The following is an 11,813-nucleotide window of genomic DNA, read 5'->3' on the forward strand; positions in this document are numbered from 1 at the left end:
TTTCTTCTCTCAACAAAGGATGAATTCAAGATTTTTGAAGTATGCGCTTCACTACTATGCGCATGAAACATTTAACATATTGAGACCAGCACGTGTACAAACTTGAAATTTCTATTAGACAAAAGGGTAAAATCAAATGTGCACTCAACACCTATGTCGTCGAAGTCCGTAATATTAAAGTTGCTCTCACACGAAGATTTATTATGTTTAATACAAAGGTACATCAGCATTTCTTATTGTCCCATGGCGATCAAATTAAATACCATCAACACAGAAGAAACAAGCATGATGGCTTTGATTATATAGAAGCATAGAAGCACTCAGGGAACTGAAGTTGAAGGTTCCAGGACCATGAGCGAAAAGGTGACATGAACATCTACAGACAAGTATTTCATTACCACAATTCAAAATCTAGTAACCATTTCCATGTTATCTACAGCGTAAGAGGCAAGCACAACCAATTGCCTAATCCGCTTCCAAAAACAGAACGTTTGCGGATCTGCCAGTTATAGTACAGTGCTCTGAACTAAAATATTTGACAAATGCAAAATAAATATAGTAGTCTTCTGAACAAAAATAACTAATGTACAGAATCAAGATGGCGAGAAATGTCGAAAGTCCATACTAACCTTTCTTGATCTCAATCGCATTGAAAAGTTAGCTGGATCAGCTCCCTTCCTAACGAAAGTCAGTTAGATAGCTCAATGCAACAACAAAATCCACAGGATGAGAAATAGAATCAGCAGCTAAATTACACTTATAAGGCATGCATGAGATGTGGTCATGTAGAAATAAATTTACTGCAACACTTCCATTAACCAATACTGTTAAAACTGCATAAAAAGGCATGCTATCACCATGTCTCCCATACATACAGTCCTTTATATCTCCTCCAGGAGTCCACAATCAAATATAGCACATTCTACGGTGCACGAAATGCAGTGCATCAAAAAACTTCAGAAAAAATATATAACATGCAATATTTCAGAATTGAGGAGTAGCACAAATTCTAGCAACGCATGTGTGTAGTGCAACGGTACAGTACTCATGTTACTGCACCATGGATATTTTTACTTTTTTCAAATGCAACTACATACAACATGCAGTGCACCATATGTACAAGTGGGTGGCTATCAACATGGGAAGCATATCACAAGTGCATTACTTGCATATACGATCAACTACTTGTTTTATTTTCTTCTCTACACAAAGGATGAATTCAAGATTTTTTAAGCATGCGCTTCACTACTGTGCACATGAAAGATTTAACATATTGAGACCAGCGCGTGTACAAACTTGAAATTTCTTATAGACAAAAGGGTAAAATCAAATGTACACTCAACACCTATGTCGTCGAAGTCGGTAATATTAAAGTTGTTCTCACACGAAGGTTTATTATGTTTAATGTAAGGGTGCATCAGCATTTCTTATTGTCCCATGGCGATCAAATTAAATAACATCAATGTCCCGCACAGTTTTGAAGGAATAAACCAAGCAATAAATCATATGTGCGTCAAGATCAAAATTACACACATATGACGACAATAGTGAATAACAGTAGCAATGTCATAAAGTACCGAAGTTAAATTTATTGCAAACCAAATCGAAAGTCATAAATATAAATAAATAAGTGTTTCAGTTCGCATTTATTCTAGCAGTGGATACTCCAACTCCACAGATAGCTGACTGGGGAAAACATGCGCCTATAAGTCCTGAATATCCTCTGGGTACTCCTCAAACTGATCTTGCTCTGAATAGTATGATAATAGCAAGGGTGAGCACATGTCGTACTTAGCAAGTATATTGAAAAAAAAATGACATGCAAGGCTTATAACAAGGATAATGGCTGGCTGAGTAAAGCGGTAACCATTTAATTAACACTTAATTATAAGCAGCTAATTACTAAGCATGTATGAACCAACCCACATTTATAAAAAGAAGTATTAAATCTTAGTAAACAAAAGCTTGGAACAATTAAACAACTGAATTAAAGCGATGATTTCCATTAAGTTGACATGTGAGGGTCTGAGCCGCTCTTGACCGTGAGCACGGTTGATATATCAGTTTTCACTCTGTAGAGGTCGCACACTTTCACCACAAGCCGTGTCTCCCTTTGTGCCTGAGGTAGCTAGCCTCTTAAACACTTCCTTAGGTGAGTGGCAGGGATTCACTACGAGGCCTTTACAAAGGCTCTCTAGCCAGTAGTAGCCCGCTGAGATTTCAGCCGCTATGCGAGTGCACCCTCCTCCAAAGCGAGTGTACCCCGCAGGCGTACCAAACTTCATTGGCAGGCCGGGTACCCCTCTTAAACCTAGTCCCCCTTCCCCCTTGCGCCTTTCGGTCAGCTACTAACAAGCTAGAGATGTCTAATTAATCAGTCAAGACCAGAGCCATGTAGTTCTTGTGGTTGCGCTGTTTTCCCGGATGGTTCTCCATGATTGATTTTATTCGAGTTACCAAAACATTGATATTGTTCCAAAGAATATATATATGGAAGTTTCATGTCTCAAAAGTACCGTATAAACCCACCCATAATCATTGTTCAGCGACTAAACATACTACCCAAAAGACTTTTATAACAAAAACCCGGCTAATAAAGGACAAGTATAATCAATAGGATAAATAGGTAGTCCCCCATCAACATTAATGCATGCAAGTCTAAGTAAATATTATTGGGACCAAGAATGATCAAGGAATATACTTGCCTTCCTCAGTTACTTGCTGCTGCTCGAAGTCCTCAAAGTCTTGATCTTGAAAGTTCTCGAACGGCTCCTCGTCTACTCGTCACGTACAAGCCAAGCAATACAAGTACATACAAGCAAACAATGGAAACAAATTAAAACAATGCACCAATCATGGAAAAACAGAGATAAAGGGCTTAAAAACTAATTCTACGCATTACAACGGTCGCAACGGTACCAAGAATACTTAAAACAGAGCTAAAACGGTGAAGATATGCTAAAAACAATGCTGCAAGGTTTTATTTGTGAGAGAAAACTATTAAACTGGGCTAAACATAAAGAAAAATAGGGCTAAAAACATAATTTTGTTAAAAACTCAAGGGCTAATATGAAAAAGAGCAGCCCTGGACGGCGGGTTCTAAAAAGATAAAGATTGGGGTGTTTTCTGCAAGAAAAATGATTAAAGCAGAAATACTTTTGAATAGCTTAGGATTGCAGGTTAATTTTACAAAAACTAGAGGGCTTATCTGCAAAAATGCCAAGTTGACCGGTGGGATTGGGGTTTGACTGAGGTTGGATCGGCTCTGTGCCATCGGATCTTGATCCGACAGCCGGGGTCGCGTTCGGCGGCCAGTGGCGGAGGGACGCCAGCGGGCGGCGGCGCAGCCATCGCCGCGACTGGGCCTCGCCGGCGTAGCGCTGATCTAGCGCTACAGCGCACCAAAAATCGCGCTATTTTGCCCGGGAGCAAGAGTGCGGCGTGGGGAACTGATCTGGGGGTGTTTGGAGGCCTGGAAAGACGCCGGCGATGCTTGTGGGCGAAAGGGGGCGGCGGCGGCGCTCCGGTGAGCGCGGGGAGACTCGTCCGGGCATAGAAACAAGGCGAAATGGAGGGGAATTGGAAGAGAAGCTCACCGTGAAGCTTACCACGGCGACCAAAACATCAGAGGGGCTCTCGTGGGGTGGATCGACGGTGGCGGGTGGCGGCAAGGCTTGCGGCGGCGGTGCACGTGCGCGTGCGCAGAGGCAGCTAGGGCAAAAAGGACAACGTGGTGTGGGGGAGAAGGAGGGCTAGGTCACGCGGGGTTAAAGGGGCCGGGGCGCGGAGCCGGGTCGGCCTCAGCATGCGCGCCAGGCGGAGGGGTGCTCCGAGTCCGAGTTGAACTAAGCGGAGGAAGGGTATGACGGGTGGGCCCCGCACGTCAGTGAGAGAGAGGGAAGAAAAAGAAAAAGAAAAGAGAAGGGCCGGACGGGCCGGACGGGAATGGGAGGAGAAAACGGGCCAGCGGGTAGAAAAGGAAATGGGCTGGCGGCCCAAGAGGGGAAAGAAATAGGGAAAAAGGGAAAAAGAAAAGGAAAAGGGCTTTCCTTTCCCCAGAAATTGAAATAAAGGTGTAGGAAAATGGAGAAAAGCTCACAAAATTCCAGAAAATTTCTGGGAGCTTTAGAAATTCTAGGACAAACATACAAAAATAAAATATGCACCAGCATGAATGCAACAAATCAAATTATAGCCTATGGTGAGTTTTTAAGAGTGCGAAAATAAATCCTTTTAAAGCTAGAAAATTGTGGAACTAAGCTAGACTCTTCTAATGTAAATTTTAGGGTGTTAGAGCAAGTCCAAGAGTTTGCCAAAAATTTCTTCCCCAAAACTACGTATTAGAGGCTCTTCCTAAAAACAAATTCCCCCTAAACATATCAACTCACAGCAGATCGCTAATAACTAGATCCCAATATTTCAAAACATGCAACATCACTATAGTTAGGCCCATCACTATAATTAGGCCCATTATCGTTGGGCTGCTCCATGTCCCTCACACACAGAACCTTCCCCTCCCCCTCCGATCTCCAATCCTACATCGCGGCACAACACCTCGCACTCGATCTCCATCGCCGTCCGCCAGAAGGTCACGCCGTGTGTAGGAAAAGAAGCCCCTGCAATCTCCAACTCCAATTGGAGATAGGTAAAACGGATTCGCTATGAATCGACAAAGCCTTTCCATGCAACTAGTGATGGATTCGTCGTCAGATGATGACAATGATGATTTCCTCCTCTCTGTTACTCATGTGGCCGTGAATGCGGATGACTCTGATGATGAAACAAGACATCGTGGTTCTATCCTAGGGCATCGAGTACTTCGGCGAGACAGACAGGCAGGGCATCATAGGTTATATCAAGATTATTTTTCAGATGATCCAACGTACGGACATAGTTATTTTAGACGAAGGTATGTAAACAATAGAATTATTTGGATCATTTTTTTATAAATCCATATATATATGTGTGTGTGTGTGTGTGTCTCATCACTTTTTAATTTCAGGTTTCGAATGAGGCGTACACTGTTTGTATGCATATGGAATGCCATAGAACAACACGATCAATATTTCGTGCAGAAAAGAAATGCTGCCGGTATACTTGGCCTTTCTAGTCTGCAAAAGATCACTGCAGCATTTCGGATGTTAACTTATGGAGTAGCAGCTGATGCTAAGATGATTATGTCCGTATTGGTGAAAGTACTGCTATTGAGAGTTTGAGAAGGTTTGTCAGTGCTGTTGTGGAGGTTTTCGGAGATGAGTACTTGAAATCACCTAATGAAGATGATACTGCTAGATTACTTGCAATTGGAGAGAGTAGAGGTTTTCCCGGTATGCTTGGGTTAATTGATTGTATGCATTGAAGGTGGAAAAATTGTACTTGAAGCTGTTGGGGTAGGCTAGAGATGAAACCCGAAAGAAAGTTGGGGTAGGCTAGAGATGAAACCCGAAAGAAATAAGTTCAAAGTTCAGGCACATTGATAGCTAGTCTCCAAGCGCTCCTATCCAAAGCTATCTCTTTAGAGATATTCTAATCCTTAAGGTCTCTCTTAACCGACTCATCCCACGTCAGTTTAGGTCTAACTGTAAAATATAAAAAGAAAAAATTGAAGTTGATAATCATTATTCATCAAATAGTGATATAAAGACACTATAGCAGACACAAAAGAATAGGTCTTGCATTTTGCCTATTGAGAGCACGAACCATGCCTATGAACAGTGAGTTTATACAACATGGTATGTTAAAACTCCAAAGTCCAAGCAGTGCTAAAACCAGATATCAATAACGTACCAGATGATTTAGCATAGTTTGATAGGACTATCCTTTCGCATCCATCACCACCCTGCAAGAAAGAATTCCAAAATAAGGCTTACAAGGTGCGCAAATATACTTGTAATGTTTACGGCATTGTACAATTATGGTGTTCAAGATTTCACTTGTCAGCAGATTCCAACTGCCATAATTCCACGTCAATATATTGCAGAAGACACCCTGTTAGCTTTTTACATAGCTATGCTGGAGTTACCGGCTTACCGCTATATATGCTAGCCATAGCCAGACAGTGCAACAAATTGATCATATACTCTAGCAAGATACGACACCAGTACACGGCCAAGATTGCGTAGCAAGTTTGCGTCACTTCTGCATTGACTGCACATGGCTTGCAGGCATTTCGTCAAACAGGAGCTTGAAGTGACGAACTCCCAACCTCCCACCGAATCCCAGGTCTTTTACATCAACTCGGCGCAAGGGAACCAGAAATCGAACCGCTAAACTCACTCCCGCACATGATGACTAAGGACAACGAATGAGGAAAAGGGACTCACCGGCGCTCGTGCCCCGCCGCGGAGGGCCCGGCGGCGATTGAGCTCCCGGCGCAGGGCATCGTGCGCCAAGAGCAACTTCTTGCCGCGGTCCGGGAGGCGGTTGGCCAATCCTTTGTCAAAAATATCCTGCATGCGCCGAGCCTTGACCCGCAGCACCTGGTCTGATAACTGCCACACTTCAGCGTTGACACAACATGGTCTGTTAAAACTCCAAAGTCCAAGCAGTGCTAAAACCAGATATCAATAACGTACCAGAAGATTCAGCACAGTTTGATAGGACTATCCTTTCGCATCCATCACCACCCTGCAAGAAAGAATTCAAAAATAAGGCTTACAAGATACGCAAATATACTTGCAATGTTTACGGCATTGTACAATTATGGCGTTCAAGATTTCACTTGTCAGAAGATTCTACTGCCATAATTCCACGTCAATATATTGCAGAAGACATCCTGTTAGCTTATTTACATAGCTATGCTGGACACAGTTACCGGCTTACCGTTATATATGCTAGCCATACACACGGCTTGCAGGCATTTCGTCGAACAGGAGCTTGAAGTGACGAACTCCCAACCTCCCCCCGAATCCCGGGTCTTTTACAATTTACATCAGCTCGGCACAAAGGAACCAGAAATCGAACCTCTAAACCCACTCCCGCATACGATGACTAAGGACAACGAATGAGGAGAAAGGACTCACCGGCGCTCGTGCCCCGCCGCGGGGGGGCTGGCGGCGATTGAGCTCCCGGTGCATGGCATCGAGCAACAAGCGCAACTTCTGGCCGCGGTCCGGGAGGCGACCGGCCGTTCCTCTGTCAAACATATCCTGAATGCACTGGGCCTTGTCCCGCAGCACCTGGTCCGGTAACTGCCGCACTTCGGCGTCAACCCCCTCCCTCTCCCGCATCTCATCGTTAGCGGCCCCTGCCTCCTGGGGGAGCTCCTCCTGTGAAGCTGAGGTCATCGGCATCAATGGCGTAGCTAGGATTTTTGTTTAGGGTATGCCGAGCCAAAATATTTATATGCAAACCGGTAAAATCCATTTAGACATTTGGTAAAATTTCATTAAAACTACCTAGCAATTTGGTACACAACTACAAAATAGCATAATAAGTCTTAAATTACAATCCAAATAGTTTAAAACAACACACTAATAGTTTGGAATATAAACGATACAAGCTTAAATAGGATTACAACACTTTTTTTTTAGGCCTACGGTTTCTAATGGCCATGAAAGTCTTGATTACATCATCTTCATCCACATCTTTCAAAATATCTCTTTCCATGAACGTGACAAGACAATCATCCAAGAGAGTATCACTCATTTTATTTCTTCGTTTGGTTTTGACAAAATCCATACCAGAAAATGCCCTCTCAACACTTGCCGTCGCCACCGGTAGAAGCAATACCATTTTGAGAAGCAAGTAAACCAAATCATAAATATTGTGCCTATTTGTTTCCACTAGCTTAACCGAGAGATCAACAAGGTTTTCCAGACCACTGAATCTATCATCATGTCTCATGACATCAATATAAGTATCAAGTTGCAATTCTAGCCTAACCAAATCAGAGCCAAAAAATGTCTTTGGGGTAGAATTCAGCAAGTCGGCGTACCTTTTGTGCATCAAATGATGCAAATGAATTAGAAGGGTTGAGGGCAGACATATAAGAAATCAACTCCATATTAACATCATCAAACCGACTATCAAGCTCTTGACTAATTTTATCAATGACCCCAATGTATACCTCTCTTCTGAAATGATCATCATTTGTTTGATTTTGGACAAACCGTCGTGATCTTCCAAAAGGCACATAATTACCCTCCATAGTAGGAACTTCGACACCAAGCTTGTTGCAAAACAAAGTGACATTTTGAAGGAATTGATTCCATCCTTCAGACCTCAAATGTTGCATTCTATTTTTTGTCACACCAACAAGTTGGATTGCATGAATAATATCTTGTTCTCTTCTTTGCAAACACTCAGATAATTCATTTGTATATCCAAGAATAACAAACATTAAGTGTAAACTGAACACAAAATCAAAGGACTCAAATGCTCCAACCATAAAATGAATTTTTATCCAATCCGCCTTATGTGTTGTATCCTCTCCAAGGGTGATGAGTACATCACGGATTATTGGATACATAGAAATGATGTTGCACACGGTTCTATAATGGGATCCCCACCGAGTCTCACCAGGCCTAGCTAATCCCATCTCTTGGTTTAGCCCACTCCCAGTTTTGAGTTCACCACATTCGAGTGCTTTCATTATACTCTCAAGTTTAGCACTTCGAAGCATCCCATGACGTTTACAAGAAACTCCAACAATATTCAGCAAGAGGGATACTTGTTCCAAGAACCAAACACAATCGGTATTTTCCTTAGCAACAGCAACAAGAACTAGTTGTAGTTGATGTGCAAAGCAATGGACATAATAGGCAGAAGGTGACTCTTGCATAATCAATGTTTTCAGCCCTTTAATATCCCCTTTCATGTTGCTAGCCCCATCATATCCCTGACCTCAAATACTAGTTAGAGTCAAGCCATGACTAACAAGTACAGACTCAATTGATTTCTTAAGTGATAAAGAGGTAGTATCATCAACATGAACTACTCCAACAAAGTGCTCACGTGGCCTTCCCAGTTTATCAACAAAACGCAAGCAAAGGGCTAATTGTTCTTTATGTGATACGTCACATGACTCATCAGCTAAGATAGCAAAGCGATCTTCACCAATATCTTCAATTATTTTTTTTTCTTGTCTCTATAGCAAAACATGAAATAATTTGATGTTGGATATCTGGGCTAGTCAATGAGCAATTACCTGGAGCATTGTTCAGCACAAACTTGTTCACTTCTTCACTATTTGCTACAAGAAATTTCAACAATTCTATGAAGTTCCCTCGATTGCTAGACTCTTGACTTTCATCATGTCCACGGAATGCCAACCCTTGATGTAAAAGAAACTTGATACATCTTAGTGAATAAGTCAATCTGATTTTATAAAGCTTCTTTTCCTCATCACTCCACTTCTCAATTTTATCACCAATAGCTGCAGCAGGAGTTAGATAGCCAATGTACTTTTCATGAGCCTCTTTGTGTGCTTCAGAGCGACAATGTTTTAAAAGTGACTTGTCTCCTACATTCCAATTTCTCAGCCATCTACAATAAATTTATCCGACCCTTTGCCCTTGTATTTTTTTCTCTGAACAAGTAGCAGACAAAGCAAAACACAGAATCCATCTTGATGCTATATTCAACCCAATTATATTTGGCAAACCATATGCATGTGAAACTACGATCTCTATTACCAATTCTTCGTTTTGGAAACTCATGTGCATAAGGTTGGAATGCCCCTCTAAGAATATAGGCTCTTCTAATTGCATCTTGATGATGGGTCAGTTGGATCCATGCCACTACAACTTCTTGAAATTGGATTTCATGTTGAAATCCATGCCATTGAGTGGCATGATTTTGAACATGAAACCCAATTTCACGGAGTTGTGGTGGCATGAATCGAATTTTCCCCTTGATCATTAGGATGATAACTTGCAATAGACAACCTTTCACCTGGATCATGTGGAAAGTGATCGACGTCAAAACCTGATGGCGGTGGCGACGGCGGCGGCGGTGATGGCGCTGGCGGTGACGGTGGAGGTGGAGACGGCAACACATCTTCAACTGGTTCTACAGATGGAGGTGGTGTAGGAGTAGGACCAACAACTTCTTCAATTACTCTCTCTTCCTGATGCTCTTGCTCTTGATTTTGCTCTTCCACCACAGGAGATGAAACTGATGCATGTTTTTTTGCAGCATGCTTTCGGAACATAGAAGCAATGTCTCCATCCCTCTTCATACTTCACAAATCCTACAACAACCAAAACGCATAATACATGTAAAGAAAAGTTAGGGTTAAGGATTTAGGGAAAAATTGAGAAGAGAATGGAGGGAAAAAGCTCTCACCAAGAATCTGGGTCGAGATTTGACTAGGATTGGGCGCCTCCGCACCGGGCGTGGCCGGCTTGGAGCCAGTGGCTGCGCCGCTGCGCCCTGCGACTGTGCGAGCTGCGGCCTGCGGGAGCAGAGGGGCGAGGGCCCGAGGCGAATAGGCGATGCGGGGCCTGGAGGATGTAGCAGTGCTACCGGGGATGGGGTGTGCCGCGGCGCCGGGGAGTCGGGGACGGGGCCGCCGGAGCCGAGCAGCCGAGGCGCAGAGCGCCACCGCTGACCGAGCGCTCGCGCGACCTCGCGAGGGGAGCGGACGTACTGGTTCTGGCTGGAACCTGGAAGGGATTTTTTTTCATAATCTGCTTGTTGGGCTGGGCTTAGGGTATGCCAAGCCATACCCGTGCAGCCCATTAGCTACGCCAGTGATCGGCATTCACGGGGGTGCCGCGTCGCGTTCCCCGTGGTGGCGGCGGAGGCGGAGAAAGGGGGAGAAACAAGAGGGGCGGGAAGTTGGGAGCAAATAGGGGTGCGGCGAGAGAGGACGGGGAAGGTGACTAGATTGACAGGTGGGACCCACGAGGAGAGAGATGGTGAGACCGAGGGCATCCGCAACTAGCGTGGAGCATCTCAAGCAGATTGTTTCTCTCTATATTTTCTCTCTTCATCATCAAATAATATTTTTTTACATTCTTAATAGCAAGTGTTGTAGCACATTACTCAAAGAACCGGTAGAGGGAGAAACCTCATACATTTGAGTAAGAGGAAGGTGTGTTTTGGCGATTGCCAAATTTTTTTGATATTGACGACGAAAATAGTAGTCTGCTGTAGCACCTCCCATTACCAAAAGAACAAGTTTTTGGTATGGAAGAGAGGGATAGGTAATCTATTGGCGATGTTGTTAGAATTTGGCCTAGAGAATCTTACAAGTTTCAAATCGTAGTTTGTTTGACTTTTTTGACTCTATGTTTGACCACTCGTCTTATTCAAAAAATTTGTGCAAATATTGCCAAATTTAAGTCATTCTTGAAAATCTCGTATTAATAAAGCAAACCACAACAAAAAAAGTGATATTTTGCACAAAATTTTAAATAAGACGAGTTGTCAAACTTAGAGTTGAAAAAGTCAAGTGACCTACCATTTGAAATGAAGAGAGTGTAATTTTGAGATAAAAATATATAAAAATCAACTTAAATTATGAAAAAATCATTAAGGTCCCACTAACAGCCCTAGCCGCAACGTGGGAAAAAAACGGTGCATAGGTAAGGGCAGCTCCAACATGGTTGGAGCGGGTTTAATGATTTCGCCAGCAGGCAGCTGTGACCTGCAGTGAGGTGACGCACGTTTGTGCTGGGTTCTGCCAAAATTTGATGCACTGCAACCCCATTTAGCCAATAATAGCCACCCTCGTGTGTCTCTGGGTCGAGACTCGAGCGGGTGCGTCGTGAGACGCCTGCGCAGTTTTCTCTACTTGTTTCTGTATGTTCCACATCAAACACTGTCGGCTTACCGACACTTATTGAATTTGCTGTTAGGAACCCACA

General features: G+C 43.2%; 1 protein-coding gene across 2 annotated transcripts; it reads right to left on the reverse strand.

Moving 5' to 3' along the window:
* Nucleotides 1-461: 461 nt before the first annotated feature.
* LOC120703209 lies at nucleotides 462-10,859 on the reverse strand. 2 transcript variants are annotated; one of them, XM_039987221.1, is made up of 7 exons: nucleotides 10,706-10,859; nucleotides 7,023-7,292; nucleotides 6,576-6,627; nucleotides 6,324-6,484; nucleotides 5,788-5,839; nucleotides 2,706-2,777; nucleotides 462-1,750 (listed from the first exon to the last, which is right to left on the reverse strand). In XM_039987221.1, exons 2-7 carry the CDS (start codon nucleotides 7,290-7,292, stop codon nucleotides 1,704-1,706), a joined length of 654 nt encoding a protein of 217 aa, XP_039843155.1. In that variant the 5' UTR covers nucleotides 10,706-10,859; the 3' UTR covers nucleotides 462-1,703. The 2 variants fall into 2 exon arrangements, with proteins under 2 accessions (XP_039843155.1, XP_039843154.1); XM_039987220.1 differs by having other exon boundaries at nucleotides 6,324-6,499.
* Nucleotides 10,860-11,813: the final 954 nt, after the last annotated feature.

This window comes from Panicum virgatum, chromosome 4K, assembly GCF_016808335.1.
Source record: "Panicum virgatum strain AP13 chromosome 4K, P.virgatum_v5, whole genome shotgun sequence".
NCBI lineage: Eukaryota > Viridiplantae > Streptophyta > Magnoliopsida > Poales > Poaceae > Panicum > Panicum virgatum.